The 19337-nt window shown below is 40.4% G+C and overlaps 3 protein-coding genes across 7 annotated transcripts; 1 reads left to right on the forward strand and 2 right to left on the reverse strand.

Annotated features, from left to right (window-relative positions):
• Positions 1-1274: 1274 nt before the first annotated feature.
• On the reverse strand, positions 1275-2769 carry LOC139766650 (crustacyanin-A2 subunit-like). The gene is made up of 3 exons (XM_071695530.1): positions 2610-2769; positions 2276-2492; positions 1275-1798 (listed from the first exon to the last, which is right to left on the reverse strand). Exons 1-3 carry the CDS (start codon positions 2730-2732, stop codon positions 1566-1568), a joined length of 573 nt encoding a protein of 190 aa, XP_071551631.1. The 5' UTR covers positions 2733-2769; the 3' UTR covers positions 1275-1565.
• Positions 2770-3057: 288 nt separating this feature from the next.
• On the forward strand, positions 3058-5111 carry LOC139766648 (crustacyanin-C1 subunit-like). Its single transcript, XM_071695528.1, has 4 exons — positions 3058-3233; positions 3879-3963; positions 4085-4207; positions 4655-5111. The coding sequence occupies exons 1-4, from the start codon at positions 3096-3098 to the stop codon at positions 4900-4902; spliced, it is 594 nt and encodes a 197-aa protein (XP_071551629.1). The 5' UTR covers positions 3058-3095; the 3' UTR covers positions 4903-5111.
• A 1751-nt stretch (positions 5112-6862) lies between these two features.
• On the reverse strand, positions 6863-18237 carry LOC139766652 (cytochrome P450 3A29-like). Of its 5 annotated transcripts, none has more exons than XM_071695537.1 (6): positions 18115-18237; positions 16339-17493; positions 15982-16113; positions 10383-10489; positions 8971-9114; positions 6863-7520 (listed from the first exon to the last, which is right to left on the reverse strand). In XM_071695537.1, the coding sequence occupies exons 2-6, from the start codon at positions 17461-17463 to the stop codon at positions 7406-7408; spliced, it is 1623 nt and encodes a 540-aa protein (XP_071551638.1). In that variant the 5' UTR covers positions 17464-17493; positions 18115-18237; the 3' UTR covers positions 6863-7405. The 5 variants fall into 5 exon arrangements, with proteins under 5 accessions (XP_071551638.1, XP_071551636.1, XP_071551635.1 ...); XM_071695535.1 differs by having other exon boundaries at positions 18064-18225; XM_071695534.1 differs by having other exon boundaries at positions 17830-18225.
• Positions 18238-19337: the final 1100 nt, after the last annotated feature.

Here is a 19337-nt window from a genome sequence, read left to right on the forward strand (position 1 = left end):
TTTCGGTGCATTATTACATGACAGCTAGAGCCTAAGTGTGAACGAAAGTGGCCTTTGTTGTCTTTTCCTAGCGCTACCTCGCGCACATGAGGGGAAGGGGGTTGCTATTTCATGTGTGGCGGGGTGGTGATGGGAATGAATAAAGGCAGACAGTGTGAATTATGTACATGTGTATATATGTATATGTCTGTGTGTGTACATATATGTATACGTTGAGATGTATAGATATATATATGTGCGTGTGTGGACGTGTATGTATACATGTGTATGTGGGTGGGTTGGGCCATTCTTTCGTCTGTGTCCTTGCGCTACCTCGCTAACGCGAGACAGCGACAAAGCAAAATAGATAAATATATATATATATATATATATATATATATATATATATATATATATATATATATATATATATATATATATATATATATATATTCCTATGAGTCCAAGGGAAAAATGAAACGATGAATTTCCTTCTATGTGTGTGTGCGTGTATGTGAGTGTGTGTGTGTGTGTGTGTGTGTGTGTGTGTGTAGCCTGAGCCAGGTACCCAATTAACTATCAAACACTAAAGTGAATAAAAAACGGGGATGACTGTGAACCGACTGCTGTAACCAGCATTCGACCTTATGCGCTCGACCCTGGGCGGCCTGTGAATGTGTCACTTGCTATCACTTCCTCTTTTCCCCCTTCAACGACGTTCCCATTTGTTCTCTTGTCTTTCGCTCATTATCTGCATTCTTCCAAAACTTCTCTTTTTTCCCGAATCTCCAACTCTCAATTGACCACTTTTTCAACCCCTGCAACTTCCTCTTAACCGACTGCCGCTTTCTCTTACACATCTTAATATTATTTGCATTATTTACCTGTAAGTACCTTCCAGATGTATCTCTTCTCTCTGTCTCAAGCATATTAGGAATTATAAATAGCAAATAAATCATATTCACAAATGTTGAAAAGCAATAATATCCACTGATTTCGTAAAAACAAATGCGTAAGATTTCATCTATTTCGTATAGCCTAACAAGTGAATGAATCAGTGCAACTGTGCTTCTCAAGACTTAACCATGGTAATTCCAAGAATTATATTTCTTTTAAGCATCCTATTCTCGGTACGTTTATAATTATATGACAATCTCTCATCACTGAATACAAAAACTGAGGAAACTCTTTTCTATGTTGTCGTCTCTCTCCTTCTGCCTTTTGTGGGGCTGGAGAGTAGCAATATAATGTCTGCTAGGACTTGGCGAAGGAGAATCATTTCCTAATACAAGTGGTGGAATTTCATCATCTTTATTGAAGATCTTTTTCACATACATCACTCTCCTAGTAGCATATTTAATACACATAGTTATATACTGTATAAACGTATCAAAGTTACATCTTCGTTCCTTAAGAGCAAAAGGCATTCTAGATTACTTTAGTGTTGGCCTGATGGCCTCCTGTAAAAATAAATGCATTGATCCCGGTGTTACCAACAAACAGAAGAGAATTTACACTTTAGAAGGTTTCTTCTATCAAGGGTAAAGACTATCATTTCTAAAGAAGTTGTGTCAGAGGTTGAAGGCTTAAGCTCGGTAGACGCACTCAGCCGTATGTGAGACTGGTTCGAAGAGTGAGAAGTCGACCCCGTTCTTGTTGAAGACTTCGGCACATTTTTGCAGGGCGAGTCCCTCTGTCTTAGGGAAGCGGGAGAACACGAAGCCAAACTCACTCTTGTAGTTGTCAGTAGATATACAGGAATAGACGCAGGAGTAAGTATCGTAGTCGGTCTCAATTACTTCATATGGCGAGGCAAAGACTGTCGTATGTAAAACAGAATTGAAAACATCAGTCACAAGAAACTGCAGAGACCTTTCTAGTGCCTAAACACAATAACCATCCACACACACACACACACACACACACACACACACACACACACACACACACACAGGTAGATAAATGCAGCCAACCAAGTTGATATACGTATATACAGAGAGAGAGAGAGAGAGAGAGAGAGAGGGGGGGGAGAGAGAGAGAGAGAGAGAGAGAGAGAGAGAGAGAGAGAGAGAGAGAGAGAGAGAGAGAGAGAGAGAGAGAGAGAGAGAGAGAGACTTGATGATGGACAGGGAATACATCTGAAAATACATACATTCGTACATTCATTTGTATAAAACCACCCACCATTCCCGATATGTGCTACATACCTGATAATAACATGATACATTCAATTGTTTCACTTTTCTCGAGTCTTGTACATAACATACATAATCCGAGAACTGTGTTACAATCTTACCCGAGGGAGCATCAAGGAGCATATGAGCGGCTGGGAACTCCTTGGTAGGGTAGATATCAAGATCCATACTGAGATACTCGTTTTTCGTGCTGAACCCGGCAGTGGTCACCTTGAAGCCATTGTCCGTACTGGAATATCCGTAGTTGGAGTGGATGCATCTGTCCATCGGCATGTATGGGTTCTCGATCATATGGGTTATGTACCAACGCCCGGAATACTGGTGACAGAAATCAAAGTAGAAGACTTTAGATCATCATTCCTACTTATATAAACCTAAAACAACTGTAGGTCACTAATCATTACTTAACGTGAGTAGAAAATACTGTATACTGACTTCTCGGAGATCGAAGTTGTCTTGGTTCGCTACTGAGGCACATTTGCCGGGTTTCACGAAGCTCGGGATCTCGTCTGCGGCCACACAGGCCAGGAAGGCCACACTGACTACTGTAACGATCATTTCGCAAAGAAGTCTTACACTGAGGAGGCTTGACTACACCAGTGCCTTTATATCTTCTGCTTTCAACACAAAAAACGAGAAACAGCTATGAGGGAGGAGCGTTCAAATAGTCATCCTAATATAACATGTTCTTCTACAGTAACTTATACTACAATGCTGACTATTCCTCGGATTCTAATATCTCTCGTAACAAATGCAATATACGAAAAGATTAGATGCCTGAGGGAACGCAGAAACATGCTATTGTACACAAGACATAGCTGGAAACCTGAAGAAGGCGGAGTCAGGCTCCTTTGCACTAGGGACAGTATATAAGGAGTGTGAGTGAGAGGATGTAGCTCAGAGCCTCATAGCACCTCGAAGATGAAGCAACTGAGCTACCTGCTATGTCTTGTAGCAGCCGTCGCTGCCAACAAGATCCCAGATTTTGTGGTCCCTGGCAAGTGTCCCAGTGTTGATAAAGGCAAACTGTGGTCTGAGCAGACCCCAAACCATGAAAAGGTGAGTTCTAACCACTTTATTAACTAACCAGATAGCATTTTACAGAACCTAACGGTACACTACAGATAAATATATATATATATATATATATATATATATATATATATATATATATTTACGAATTTAGCGCATATGAACTCGCATTTCCAAATAACGTACAAGCCTTAAACAGCCAGGATCGAACCCGGGTCCCTTGCGTGGCAGGCCGAAGCACTGCGGCGAGGCTATGATATTTGTATGTTACATGGAAGTGCGCGTTCATATGTACTATATTCGCATATATATACTTCCGTGTTGTAAGTTGGCTTCTGGAAAATGCTATCTGCTGGTTGTGTGAGCCTGATGGCAAATGACCAGTGGAGACCCGGTTGCTCAGCAACGTGAGACGAAGGGTATTTGAGTAAATAGTATTCGAATAGTCATTTCCTTACTGGTGGCGTTCATAGCCTAGCGGTAGTGCTCCCGCCTGCTACGCCCTGGTCCCGGGTTCGATTCTGGTTGTTGGAAGTTTGTATGTTATATAGAAGTGCACGTTCATATGCAATATACATATATTCCAGAAGTTATATTCTTATATATCTTTTAAACCAGTGATTCTAAAAAGACATTTCTGGTGTTCATGTCACTAACTCTCATACATTTCAGTACGAAGGTGTGTGGTATCAATATGCTGTCATAAAGAATCCTTATCACCCTATTGACAAATGTGTTCGCATCGAGTATTCCTTTGGTAAGATTTTGTGTTGTAACTTATAAGTCCTACATATCTACTTCAGACATTGACTTAAGTAGTTTTCTATTATCTATCTAAATACTGCGAATACCACTAAATATGAATTTAATTCCTGTAGATGGTAGGCAGTTCGAGGCTGTTTCAACTGGCATCACAGCAGATGATCGTCTGATCAAGCACAGTGGAAATGTATACCCCAATCCCTTCGGTGAACCCCATCTAACTATTGACTACGACAACAGTAAGTATTCTGCCATCATGTCCGTAATTAGTGCTGTCAATGAAAAAGCTCACATGATGCACAGAATCTTATAAAGAAAATATTGTAAGAACACGAATCCAAATTTACCCTACAATATATATGGAGGACGAATGATACCAAGCGGTATAAACTAATTTAAGTAAAAAAAATAAAAAAGATATAGAAAAATTATCTTTATATATATATATATATATATATATATATATATATATATATATATATATATATATATATATATATATATATATATAGTATGTGTGTGTGTGTGTGTCCAAGATGATGGAGATAGAGTTTTTAACATCTTTTATCATTACTGTAGTTTGGTTCAGTATTCTTTTTTACTCACAGAATTACCTTATATCCACCTTTTCTTTATAGTTTACATGAAATCTCTTAATGTCACCCCATATCTTATTCTCTCGCCAGCCTTTGCCGCTCCTTATGTTATCCTCGACACGGACTACGACAACTACGCCTGCATCCACTCCTGTATAGACTTCAACTTCGGTTATCATTCCGACTTTGCCTTCATCTTCTCCCGCTCTCCAAGTTTGTCTGACAGCCACGTGAAGCGATGTGAAGATGCCTTCAAGAACATCAACTTTGACACGTCCCGTTTTGTCAAGACCTATCAAGGATCTTCTTGCCCTTACGACTCTCAGAGGGAACTCTGAACAATCTTACTCAACATATATTGAGGCAACCTTCCTGCCATCATTATCAGAGGTCCAACATGCCTTCTGATACATTTCCACAAATGTAATAAATTTATTCAGTGATACTTTAAGTATGAAAATAATATGTATTATGGAAAGGTCTTTTTAACTACATACTGAATACTACTGTCATGTTTTGTTCTCTGATATAAAGATACATGAATAAAATAAAAATGTTTTCCTTACATCCACAAACTGAATAATTTCTCAAGAAGAAATCGTATGTGGTACGGCAGAACATAGAGGCTGTCTTGCTAACGTGTCATCCAGCAACGTAATTCATATTCCAAAGTATTCTGTCAGCATTTGAAGGTCAGTTTATACTTAATGATAAGTGAGATAAAGATGGTACTTAAAAATTGGAAAGATAACCAGTCCATGCAATGGCATTAAGCAATTACATAAGATGATTACACGAGACTCGGAAATGAAATGATAACACGACTGGCTAAACTCTAGTTATACTTGTGTATGTAGCGCTAGTGCCAGTGTGATCAGCCATGATAATGAATAGTTGACTCCAGTTGTCATCAAGGCAAAGGATTACCTGTCAGTTTCCTTAGATAGAGATATTAGCATCACTTCTTCTTAGATAGAGATATTAGCATCACTTCTTCTTAGATAGAGATATTAGCATCACCTCTTCTTAGATAGAGATATTAGCATCACTTCTTCTTAGATAGAGATATTAGCATCACTTCTTCTTAGATAGAGATATTAGCATCACTTCTTCTTTTCAAATCTCTTTCCTCCTGGCAGCTGCTTTCAAGAAATCGCTTCTGTATACATCCTAGACAATTTTTTCTTATTATGTTAGCTTAAACGGCACGTGCAACCGAGGCCTTGATCAAGCCAACCCATTAACGCTCTCTCTCTCTCTCTCTCTCTCTCTCTCTATATATATATATATATATATATATATATATATATATATATATATATATATATATATATATATATATATATATATATATATATATATATATATATATATATATATATGTATATATATATATATATATATATATATATATATATATATATATATATATATATATATATATATATATATATATATATATATATATATATATACATGTGAAGGCATGTGAAGCGTCTGGGGTAAACCATGGAAAGCTGTGTAGGTATGTATATTTGCGTGTGTGGACGTATGTATATACATGTGTATGGGGGGGGTTGGGCCATTTCTTTCGTCTGTTTCCTTGCGCTACCTCGCAAACGCGGGAGACAGCGACAAAGTATAAAAAAAAAAAAAAAAAAAAAAAAATATATATATATATATATATATATATATATATATATATATATATATATATATATATATATATATATATATATATATATATATATATATATATATGTGTGTGTGTATGTGTGTGTGTGTGTGTATATCTTTTCATTTTTCTCTTATACTATTTGCCATTTCCCGCATTAGCGAGGTAGCGTTAAGAACAAAAGACTGAGCCTTTGAGGGAATATCCTCACTTGGCTCCCTCCTCTGTTCCTTCATTAGGAAAATTAAAAACGAGATGGGAGGATTTCCAGCCCTCCGCTCCCTTCCCTTTCAGTCGCCTTCTACGACATGCAGGGAATACATGGGAAGTATTCTTTCTCCCCTATCCCCAGGGATATATATATATATATATATATATATATATATATATATATATATATATATATATATATATATATATACATATTGGAAAGGATCACAATTTTGCGCGTGATCATTGCAACTTTCACAGTGTTCTGAAGTCAACTTAGTTCTTAACAACAGATTACCATTTATCTGGGACTTAACAAAAAAAAAAAAAACAATATCTTCCTATATCATAGACAAAGCATAAAGATTTACGTTACGTCATTCTTTCTCGGACCCACATAAAAGAAAAAAATGTTTTGCGACTGTACTGATGATAGACTTTAATGGAAACTTATACAAATAACTGTAGATTATGTTGCATAGCAATCACTTTACGTACAAACAAAATGGGATACTGCAAAGTTATTTATAAGATTACACTGACACAAAGAGGACTAGGTTATGACACTGAACGTTCCTATCAGAGAGTATTATCATCATCATACATCCATCATAGAGGATATCACTTTCAGATGACACGATACTGTCTGTAATAGCACTGCCTACATTGACGTAATGACATGCCTCAGCCAGCTTCCACCTAGAGATTCTGTAGCTTATCTCCTCTTTGGCTTAACTTTCGAGATGTGGCTGAATCCGTCCTCTCTGTCTACCGTAAGTTATAAAGTAACAATATAACTTGGCTTCCATCTTCATCATCTTTTACTTCCCTCCAGAGTCCTTTCTTTCCAGGTGGTCGGTAATGCTTCTACTTCTTCGCCAAGTGATCCTTCGCTCTTGCCTCAGTGTCAGGAGGTGGGGTTTTTAAACCCTTCCGATATACTTTCGTAGGATGGATTACTCTCGTTTGTCTCTGGGGACAGCCTTCATGAAGACCCCCTTAGATGGGTTGAGGGTGACGGTTGGGATCTCGAAGGTGAGGGGGATCGGTGTGTCCTCATACGCTACCAACCTGTGACATGGAAAAGGAAATGTGAGAGGAATAGTGAACGGCAAATGGGAGAACAAAGCTGTCAGTGTCAGCCTGTCAGTTGAGGGATGAATCTGCAGACGCATTAGCTAGTTAAGAGGTGGTATGAGGTAGGGAGAACCTTTGGTACATGGTTACTAGGCTTACTGCAGAAGACTCTAAAGAGGCTCCACCGTTTCCATCGATGCACACAATGAACAATGCTTAGCTTAGCTCAGTTATTCTATTTTTCTTACCCAGACCAACAGGTAAAACATGACCACATGCGCACCTCAAGTCTGTCGGACGTATAAGATTAGGGTACCAATACTGCACTCCCAGAAAATCATCAACATACATAAAAAAAAAAAAAGATACACCATACACCTGGCCACTTCAACCATTTTTGCCATTTCAAATTATTTCTTCCCTTGCCCCACTTCTTTTTCCTCTCCTCTAACAAACCAATTAGAAAAAAAGTAACTGTAGAAGGAAGACATTTGATGAGAGGGTTCTACTGTCCCACTTTCGTTCACAAGTGTCCAAATTTAACCGAACAAAAAAGATATATCAGGGCGCTGCTACCTCTGATGCCAGATGAGGATTACCGTCCCCTCTGCCAGCATTCGCATGCTACAAATTACCTACCATGACTGAATACAGGAGACCAGGTTAGCAGCCACAGCAGACACCTACCCCACTAGATGGACTCCCAGCTATGCCGGAGTATAACCATTACCAACTGATGTAGTGATTCCCAGGATGTAAGGGGACGGGGTAGTACTCCCGGAGATACGGGAACCTCTCGCTACATCTGGTGAAAACTTTGTAGACAACAGCGCACCTAATGAAAATGAAATGATGAATGAAATACGAAAAATGATTATAGAAATCCAAAGGCAAAATTATCGTTTTTATGCTGGAGACGATGAATACGATCATACAAAGAGCAGCAATCGCTTTACTCAGAGGTGAAGACGAGGATAAGATTATCCTGAATCGTGCAACTGAATATTCCTACCTGGTTTACAGCTGTAGGATGGACACACATACGTCACCTGTGCGTAAGGATGTGAAAAAAGTAAACACTGATGAGAGTGTTCGTAGATGTCAACCACCTTCGACAAGTATCCTTACATTCTTTGGTATCCTTTTGTTAATTCTTTTTATTCTGCTTTCAGTTTAATCCTTGATCTCTTGCGCGTATCATCTGAGTCTTAGGTTTAGATCATCGTACTTATCATTCAGTGACTCGAAGCCATCAGGGATCTGATGACTCTTCTAGAAAGATATTCCACCAACGTCAACATACTGTTAAGGCTAACATGGTACATCTTGAGCGGCAAGAAAGACAGGAGTTGGATGGGTGCAGACATGGCCATGAATGTATCGCGGACGATCACCTGCCTGCTATAATACTGGACCTGTTAAGACGCAGACATACAGAGAGTACCTGAATCTCCTGATGACTCTGGCGACGGCGAGTTTGGCCTCGAGCTGACCGAACCTGATGCCTGGGCAGTTCCTCGGGCCGGCGCCGAAGGGGAGATACGCCATCGGGTGCCGGGTGGAGGTGGCCCTGGCCTCCGGCGAGAACCTGCACGAAGAACCAGCAACATCTTTTTAAGCTTCAGAGTTTATGGAGACATAAATCCAGGCGCTGACATAATGATATAACTGAAGAGAAGAAAAAAAAAAGAGGAGAGTGGAGGCAGCTTATGGATGTTGGTAGTTGAGAAGGATTATTACTAGTTGTGCATGAAAGGTGACAGACACATGGCGTAGTGGGCGACATCAAAATCAAAATGCGTCACCCACCTCCCTACCGACGACCGCCTATTTCACGAAATATTTCAAAAATTGCCTCTGCATATTTTTTTCACCTATTTTAGAGGACCTCTCCTTCAGTAGACACGATGTAACTCAGTCCAGGTGTCTGATGATATGTTCTCACACTGTTGCGCAACAGGTGTGCTTAATGGTATGAGGCAACACAAGTAAAGTTGCACGACTCAGGTGTTTGATATGATGCAACACAAGTGTGTGATGATAATGCACGATCTAGCTTGACACATATGCGTGCCAACACAGCATAACACAGTTGCGTAATAACATGGCAAAATACAGTTGCTTAACAACATGGAACAACACAAGTGTTTGACAACACAGCACGATATAGATGCGTGACAACATAGCACGATATAGATGCGTGACAACATAGCACGATATAGATACGTGACAACATAGCACGATATAGATACGTGACATCATAGCACGATATAGATGCGTGACAACATAGCACGATATAGATGCGTGACAACATAGCACGATATAGATACGTGACATCATAGCACGATATAGATGCGTGACAACATAGCACGATATAGATGCATAACATCATAGCACGATATAGATGCGTGACAACACAGCACGATATAGATGCGTGACATCATAGCACGATATAGATGCGTGACAACATAGCACGATATAGATGCGTGACAACATAGCACGATATAGATGCGTGACATCATAGCACGATATAGATGCGTGACAACATAGCACGATATAGATGCGTGACAACATAGTATGATACTTGTGTGTAACACACGGAATAACGCTCGTGCATGACAACACAGCACAACACTTGGGCGGGATCCCCAGCATGGTATAACACACAGGTAAAACAACACAGCATAACAGAGGTGTTTTACAACACAACATAACAGAGGTGTTTTACAACACGACGCAATACAAGTGCTTGACACCACAGCATGACACACGTGCATGACACACGTGCATGACAGCACAACACAAGATTCCTCGGCTTTTCCGTTGGTTATTCCATGAACGGTGTAATGACCTTACCTGTCGGGGTCAAAGACCTCAGCATCAGGCCACTGGTCAGGATCGCGGTGGATGTGCCACAGAGGGATCTGGATGCTCATGTTCTTCGGGATGAACGTCTCACCAAGCTGGCGTCCAGTATTGTTAACATCATTAGCAATGGTGGTAGTGGCAGTAGAAATAGTAGCAGTAGGAGTAGTTGTAGTAGTAGTAGCGGTAATAGTAGTAGTGGTAGTAGTTTTGGTAGTAGTAGTAGTAGTAGTAGTAGTAGTAGTAGTAGTAGTAGTATGGTAATGATAGTAGTAGTAGTAGTAGTAGTAGTAGTAGTAGTAGTAGTAGTAGTATGGTAATGATAGTAGTAGTAGTAGTAGTAGTAGTAGTAGTAGTAGTAGTAGTAGTAGTATGGTAATGATAGTAGTAGTAGTAGTAGTAGTAGTAGTAGTAGTAGTAGTAGTAGTAGTAGTAGTAGTAGTAGTAGTAGTAGTAGTATGGTAATGATAGTAGTAGTAGTAGTAGTAGTAGTAGTAGTAGTAGTAGTAGTAGTAGTAGTAGTAGTAGTATGGTAATGATAGTAGTAGTAGTAGTAGTAGTAGTAGTAGTAGTAGTAGTAGTAGTAGTAGTAGTAGTATGGTAATGATAGTAGTAGTAGTAGTAGTAGTAGTAGTAGTAGTAGTAGTAGTAGTAGTATGGTAATGATAGTAGTAGTAGTAGTAGTAGTAGTATGGTAATGATAGTAGTAGTAGTAGTAGTAGTAGTAGTAGTAGTAGTAGTAGTAGTAGTAGTAGTAGTAGTAGTAGTATGGTAATGATAGTAGTAGTAGTAGTAGTAGTAGTAGTAGTAGTAGTAGTAGTAGTAGTAGTAGTAGTAGTAGTAGTAGTAGTAGTAGTAGTAGAAGCTCCGATGGTGATTGCAAATCCTAATCTGTTTTACTTTTCCAAGAGAAGGAACAGAGAAGGGGGCCAAGTGAGGATTTTCCGTCTAAGGCTCAGTCATCTGTTCTTGACGCTACCTCGATAAAGCAGGAATTGGCAAACATATATGAAATATCTATATAGATAGATAGATAGATATAGATATACTGAATAACTCTCTGTTCATATGTAGGTGTACAGTGTGTAATGATAAGGGATTATAGAATTAGATTCAGTAGTGCAAGAACCATAATTTTCTCCCGCATCTTTTGGTACATCTATCTTGTTTTTCCACTACCACATACCCAAACTCTTCACCAACCCAACCCTATAAAAAAGCTGGGTATAACCATATCTACTCCGTCCTGGACACCTCACAATACGAGCATTACAAAATCATCTTAAATCGGACTGTTTTTCTTCGTCCCAGTATGGAGTATACTGCTCGTATACCTAGGTAAAGTGATTCGCCCTGCATCTCTCTCTTGGCTAAAGTGGATTCCAAAGCCTTCCACACTTTAGATCCTATAGATATGAACGTCTCTTGAGCCTTCCTTTTCCTGTCCGCTAAGATGTCGTTGCCTTTTCCTACCTCTACAGGTTTCTACAAGTGTCCCTGCCGCCAGAGAGTCTGTGACCCCTGTGGCACTTGCTTGGCTGCTGCTTCCCATAGATTCTATGTGGAGACCATCCACACGAGGATTGATAATAACGATACCTACTTCATTTCTCGTACAGAAAAAGTGTGGGATTCCCTTCCTTACTCTTGTCTTTCCCTTACTTGTACAACTTGCCCGATCTTTCTCATGCTCTGGTTGTCTTCCACATCTGATGGCTATGGTATGGGCATGTTTCTCATGGTGCTATGTTGGTTACTATGGAAGAATGACACTTGCTGCAGGTTAGTGTTTTTATATCCTACCTCCTCGCCACATACCTCACTCCAACACTACCTCATCCAATCTACTCCACGACCCCTCTCAAGGGTTACCAATTCTGTTCTTTAGTTGATACTCATAAAAGTCATAACACTGGTATACAATATAGTTAATTCTCACGATAGAAGAATTGTTTATGGAAGACTCCTATGATGGCAACAGTGGCCGCCGCCATGTTTAGGTTCTGTGAGGCAAAACATTGCCTTGCTCCACGACCTTACAGTTCACAGAAAACGTTAGATCCTCATTTAGCACAGCCCAACCTTTCCAACAACTTTCACTACTTTCTAACAACAATAGTCTACGCTTCAGTGTAGTTCGAATCCTCCTAGCCATGGGTAGATCTTTATGATATATATATATATATATCACTGTACTTTGTCGCTGTCTCCCGCGTTAGCGAGGTAGCGCAAGGAAACAGACGAAAGAATACCCCAACCCACCCACATACACATGCATATACATACACGCCCACACACGCACATATACATACCTATAAATTTCAATGTATACATACATATACTTGCACAGACAAAATTCATATATACACATGTACATATTCATACTTGCTGCCCTCAGCCATTCCCGTCGCCACCCCGCCACACATGAAATGGCACCCTCTAGAGAGAGAGAGAGAGAGAGAGAGAGAGAGAGGGACCACAATCTTTTTTTTTTCTTTATTCTCGACATTACAAGATATGATCATTTCAGTATCAAAATCTTTGAATACATCTGTAATAAAGTAGCTGTCTGAATACATTAAATCAAATCACAACTACAATTACATCAACATATGTAATTAAACCAATACATACAATCACAATGCAAATTCATTACGGTAAAAGGGAGAATTTTTTTCTTCCTAAAGATTAAGTAAATATATGATCCCAAAATAATTTTTTCTAACAGACCAAGACAATCATTACTACAATTACTGAACAAGTGTAGAATTCTGTAGAGGATGACTTATCACCTATGGCTTTTTAAATCATTTCTCTACCATAAATTCCACTGTTCGATGTTCAGCTGCACTGGCAAATTAATACATGATTGTACATAACTGTCTGATTAGTGGGTGATCATTGCCTCTGTAGTGATCTGTAACAGCTGGAAAAGAAAAACATCGAGTCCTTTAACTGAGACTTGATGCATGATGATACACTTTGATGTCAGTTGAACTGGATGGAGGCTTTGAACTCCTGCTGCTGGATCACTAGTATCAATCTTGTTCACTGAGCTGTGTTCATCGGCGAACATAACAGTGGAAAGTGCATTTGAGGGAAGTATTTAGATAAAGCTGGAAAACTTCCTTATCTCGGTGCAATATATATATATATATATATATATATATATATATATATATATATATATATATATATATATATATATATATATATATATATATATATATATATATATATTCATTATACTTTGTTGCTGTCTCCTGCGTTAGCGAGGTAGCACAAGGAAACAGACGAAAGGCCCAACCCATCCACATACACATGTATATACATACACGTCCACTCACGCACATATACATACCTATATATTTCAACGTATACATATATATAAATACACAGGCATATACATATGCATACATGTACATAATTCATACTTGCTGCCTTTATTCATTCCTGTTGCCACCCCTGCCACACATGAAATGGCAACCCCTTCACCCGCACGCGCGCGAGGTAGCGCTAGGAAAAGATAACAAAGGCCACATTCGCTCACACTCAGTCTCTAGCTGTCATGTATAATGCACCGAAACCACAGCTCCCTTTCGACATCCACGCCCCAGACGCTTCACAAGCCCTGGCTCAATCCACTGACAGCACGTCGACTCCATACCACATCGTTCCAATTCACTCTATTCCTTGCACGCCTTTCACCCTCCCGCATGTTCAGGCCCCGATCGCTCAAAATCTTTTCCACTCCATCCTTCCACCTCCAATTTGGTCTCCCACTTCTCCTCGTTCCCTCCACCTCTGGCACATACATCCTCTTTGTCAATCTTTCCTCACTCATTCTCTTCATGTGACCAATTCATTTGAATACACCCTCTTCTGCTCTCTCAACCACACTCATTATTACCACACATCTCTCTTACCCTTTCATTACTTACTCAATCAAACCACCTCTCACCACATATTGTCCTCAAACATCTCATAGTGCCATTGTACAAAGACACAGGGGATAAAGGTGAGTGTTCAAATTACAGAGGTATAAGTCTGTTGAGTATTCCTGGGAAATTATATGGGAGGGTATTGACTGAGAGGGTGAAGACATGTACAGAGCATCAGATTGGGGAAAAGCAGTGTGGTTTCAGAAGTAGTAGAGGATGTGTGGATCAGGTGTTTGCTTTGAAGAATGTGAGAAATACTTAGAAAAACACATGGATTTGTATGCAGCATTTATGGATCTGGAGAAGGCATACAATAGAGTTAATAGAGATGCTCTGTGGAAGGTATTAAGAGCATATGGCGTGGGAGGCAAGTTGTTAGAAGCAGTGAAAAGTTTTTATCGAGGATGTAAGGCATATGCACGAGTAGGAAGAGATGAAAGTGATTGGTTCGCAGTGAATGTTGGTTTGCGGCAGGGGTGCGTGATGTCTCCATGGTTGTTTAATTTGTTTATGGATGGGATTGTTAGGGAGGTGAATGCAAGAGCTTAGGAGAGAAGGGCAAGTATGCAGTCTGTTGTGGATGAGAGAGCTTGGAAAGTGAGTCAGTTGCTGTTGGCTGATGATACAGCGCTGGTGGCTGATTCGGGTGAGAAACTGCAGAAGCTGGTGACTGAGTTTGGTAAAGTGTGTGAAAGGAAGAAAGCTGAGAGTAAATGTGAATAAGAGCAAGGTTATTAGGTACACTAGGGTTGAGGGACAAGTCAACTGGGAGGTAAGTATGAATGGAGAAAAACTGGAGGAAGTGAAGTGTTTTAGATATCTGGGAGTGGATTTGGCAGCGGATGGAACCATGGAAGAGAAGTTAGTCACAGGGTGAGGGAGGGGGCAAAAGTTCTGGGAGCGTTGAAAAATGTGTGGAAGGCGAGAAAGTTTTCTTGGAAAGCAAAAATGGGTATGTTTGAAGGAATAGTGGTTCCACCAATGTTATATGGTTGCGAGGCGTGGGCTATAGATATAGTTGTGCGGAGGAGGGTAGATGCGTTGGAAATGATACATATATATGTATATATGTATATATATATATATATATATATATATATATATATATATATATATATATATATATATATATATATATATATAATGGTATCTTTTCTTAATCTTCGTGCCACAATATCAGTACATAAAGATGATTACCATCTCAACTGCGTGATGTATACTGTTAGATTGAGACTTTTCATTTCTAGATTGTATATATCACTATTATCTCTCCTGTCATCATCTGACATCAGTGGATGAATCTTCAGTGCTGAGAGGATAAACATGAAGCTGATAGACGTGTGTGTGTGTGTGTGTGTGTGTGTGTGTGTGTGTGTGTGTGTGTGTGTGTGTGCGTGGATAACCTCATATGTCTCAGTTGGGGTTACACGATACTGCTGTAGTCATAGTACGAACACCAGCAGGATTAGCTGCAATTCCCTAGATCATCCAACTACCACGCAAAAAGCAGAATTCAGACTGGCATTCCGTAAATCTTCGGCATACTAGGATATAATGCGTCACGGCCCTGGAAATGCTTACTATTTAGACAGGGAGCCAGCTAAAAAAAAGAAAGGAAATCTGTCAGGAAAAAGAGAGGAGATACTAACTTGGATGTCCTGGGACGCCTCTCTACTGACGAAGTTGACGGCGGGCGGATAAAGCCTGAGGGCTTCACAGAACACCTGGTCAAGGTACTTCAGGCGATGAACCTGCTCGTAGGTCAGTTCCTCTGGGCTGTCCTGCACCGGGAACAAGCAACAACATATATACTTTCTTTACAGTTATATCTTTGTCCAGATGCTCAAGTGACGACAAACAGCTGCTCTTTGTGAGTAGAATACTGTCGAAATTCCTGAGCTACAGTTATTTTCTATCTAGGTCACTTACTCTCGCACTCTTCTCTGTACACTTTGACGTGTGCGTGTCCCCCTACATGTAAATCATTACGAAACAAATCAACTCACCTGTAAAACTTCGCAAAGCTCCTCGTAGACTCTTTCCTGTACCTCCGGATGCGTCCCAAGCAAGTAGCTTGTGTAGGTGATGGAGTTGGCCGTGGTCTCAAATCCACCGAGCAGGAAGACCCACGCGTTTGCGATGATTTCCTCGTCTGTCAGAGATTTTTTGAGCCAATTCCCTCTGGGCGAATCTGACTTATCATTGACGGAGGGAAGTTCGACCTTTGCCTCCTTAGAATCGTCATGGCGTGACTCAGCAGCCTCCAGCATCAGTTGCAACACGTCCAGGTACTTGGTTCCCATGTCTTTTCGACGAATGGCGATGACGGTCTTTAGATGGTTGACGATCATCTGGGTCATCCTACCCGAGTAAGCCAATTTGTTGCTCACGAAGCTCAAGAATTTGGCGAACATCTTAAAGTACAGGGCCATCAGGATGGCTGGATTGACGGCGGTCTTCAGAAACTGGCGAACTGCTAGGAAGAAATCATCTCCATTCTGATCACGTTGGCAGTGCGTCTCTAAGGCTAGTGCGCACTCACATATGATATCCAGCGTCATTCCCTGGAAGGTCGTGTGCCACTCTATCGGCTCTCCAAGTTCCACTTTTCTCGAGACGATAGACAACAGTTCATTAGCCTTCCTGTTCATGATGCTGGCCATGAATTTCATCTTTATCAAAGAGAACGTAGGAGCAAGAACTGATCTAACATCTTTCCATCGCTGGTCCCGGAGTCCGACAAGACTATCGACGACTGGCTGAGCGTCGATCACCAGGGTGGGTCGATTGGAAAAATTTGGAAATTCTCTGACTAGTATCATCTTGACCAGGTCTAAATCAGCCACGACCATATTAGGTTGCCAGCCGACGTAGAAACCGAATACTTTGCCGTACCGTTGCATCCACTGACCCACGATTTCTGTCGCAAGGTTTCCTGGTGCCCGCAGGATATGGCTGCTGCCGTAGATGATGTGTGGCGGGACGTGAGGGATGCCCAGACGAGAGAAGACAGAGTGCTGACGCGACCGTTCTTGTACCCACAGGGCAGCACACAGCAGGAGAGCAACGGCCAACAGCATCCAGCTGTGGGTAGTCACCCTCGCTAACACCCACAGTAACACCTCCAACATAGTTTTGCCTTACTACTTCTATTATATTACCTGGTAACACAGTTTACACTTACGTAACGGACTGTCAACAGTTGGACATACATTTCATGGACTTAGACTTAACGATGATGTAACAATCGATAGCCAACGTGTAAATTTGCCGATATCATTCAGGTATTTATTGACGTTAGATTCTGCGCATTGCTTCGTTACCGCGCCTCCCAAAAACAAACTGTTTCGTGGCTATCAATGCTCAGTATTTGTGTTAGCAAGACAGGTGGGTTCCCTTTATTACACGGGTTCGCGTGAAGTACAACAGAAATACTAAATACTTTTGAACACAAGCAATAGTTTAATACAAAGAAATTCAAGAAATGCAAGTCAGACCTCCTGGTATCTCGAGACGTTACTGGTTTCCGTACGACGGCTGAAGTTGTGTTAGCATGTTGTAATATTCCCTGAAATTGACCTGAATCGCAGGCCTATTGTTTCAGAGAATCAGCGTGTGATGAAACGACTGAAGTAACAATCTCTTTCTTTTTTTTTTTTTTGTTGATACTTGAATAATGGCGTGGTTAGTGAACGATGGATGTTGACGCACAAATATAAATGGTGAACTACCGTCGAAAATAAGTAGGAGAGGAAATTCAGAAGAAAAAAAAAAGTTGGTACAATAACAAATAACGGTGCAAGGTAATAATAATAGGTTGGTCGAGCACTGTGGCCAACGAGGCGAATCAGCTGGTCGGATATCGCCTGCCGAGTTCGCGTACACTTGGAAAGTCTCACACTGGGAGGAAGCTGCGTCGACTACCTATCAAGTTCACATCAACTGGCCACAGAACACATACATACGCACACACACACACACACACATAGGCACACAGCTTATATAAACATGTGATATACTATCGGTCTATCACTGATAATGACCGATATAATGTTAGTCTATCACCGATAATGACCAATACACTTGGGACATATCTGACAAGGACAGTGTGGGAATAAAGTGTGTCCTTGCCATTCATGGCGCTTAGGTATAACTGTTCATGGAAAATACATGCAGAACCGATTGCCAACGTTATTTCCCAACTTATTGAGAAAAATTCTTTATGAGCCCTTACCATTCTTTCTTCTACCATCCCTGAATAGTCAACTGTGGTTTCATGTAACCAGTAACCCTGAAGCAACATGCACCAATGAATAGCTAGCTGTGTGGGAGATGGAGAACACTATCAGCTCACCGGACGCCTCCTAACCTAATCTAACCTAACACTTTCTGGGTGAGGAAATTAGGTTACCTTACACAACGTTAGCTCACCTTTTGCTAATTAAAGCTTGAAGGAGGTTGCAGAGAATATCAGCACCGGACATTGACAGGCATCTACAAAACGTGTTGGCGACTGTGCAACTCTTGTTTCGTACATTGATGAACAGCTGCTGACTAAGAAAGATAATGAACGACACACTGCAATCAGTAGGTTGATGAAGGTCTGAATACCATGGGATGGCGGGAGGAGTGGGCCCGCTGTCTAAGAAAACTAGGCTATGACATGACCTAATAGGGATAGCAGCTTTCAAAGTCGGTCATACCTGAATGATCCTGTCCTTTCCCTGATCGGTCCACTAAGAGCGGATGAAAAAAAAAAAATTCATTTACAAGCTGCAAAGTCACTTGAGAATTTTGCCTAATGGACATTTTTCTTCTATGAATAAGAAACATTAAAAAGGGAAGAACATTAAGACTCTTTTACAGAGCTATCAAGTGACGCGAAATGATATGGAAGGTGGATTAAAGAAGTCTAAGCCAGCTGGATTATATAACTAGCCTGTTGGATTAACAAGCTAGTAATGAATTGTTGGCTGAACCTGTCAGGATAGACAGAGTAGACGGA

This window comes from Panulirus ornatus, chromosome 58 (genome assembly GCF_036320965.1).
Source record: "Panulirus ornatus isolate Po-2019 chromosome 58, ASM3632096v1, whole genome shotgun sequence".
Classification (NCBI taxonomy): domain Eukaryota; kingdom Metazoa; phylum Arthropoda; class Malacostraca; order Decapoda; family Palinuridae; genus Panulirus; species Panulirus ornatus.

Bases quoted from the DNA above. Each gene is read 5' to 3' on its own strand.
- LOC139766652 (XM_071695537.1), bottom strand. From the start codon at position 17,463: ATGTTGGAGGTGTTACTGTGGGTGTTAGCGAGGGTGACTACCCACAGC. The intron at 10,490-15,981 runs GTTAGTATCTCC...ACTGGACGCCAG, and splicing joins AGGCGTCCCAGGACATCCAA to CTTGGTGAGACGTTCATCCC. The intron at 9,115-10,382 runs GTAAGGTCATTA...TTCTTCGTGCAG, and splicing joins GAGGTCTTTGACCCCGACAG to GTTCTCGCCGGAGGCCAGGG.
- LOC139766648 (XM_071695528.1), top strand. From the start codon at position 3,096: ATGAAGCAACTGAGCTACCTGCTATGTCTTGTAGCAGCCGTCGCTGCC. The intron at 3,964-4,084 runs GTAAGATTTTGT...TAATTCCTGTAG, and splicing joins TCGCATCGAGTATTCCTTTG to ATGGTAGGCAGTTCGAGGCT. The intron at 4,208-4,654 runs GTAAGTATTCTG...TTCTCTCGCCAG, and splicing joins AACTATTGACTACGACAACA to CCTTTGCCGCTCCTTATGTT.
- LOC139766650 (XM_071695530.1), bottom strand. From the start codon at position 2,732: ATGATCGTTACAGTAGTCAGTGTGGCCTTCCTGGCCTGTGTGGCCGCA. The intron at 2,493-2,609 runs GTCAGTATACAG...TTCTGTCACCAG, and splicing joins ACAACTTCGATCTCCGAGAA to TATTCCGGGCGTTGGTACAT. The intron at 1,799-2,275 runs GTAAGATTGTAA...TACATACGACAG, and splicing joins GCTCCTTGATGCTCCCTCGG to TCTTTGCCTCGCCATATGAA.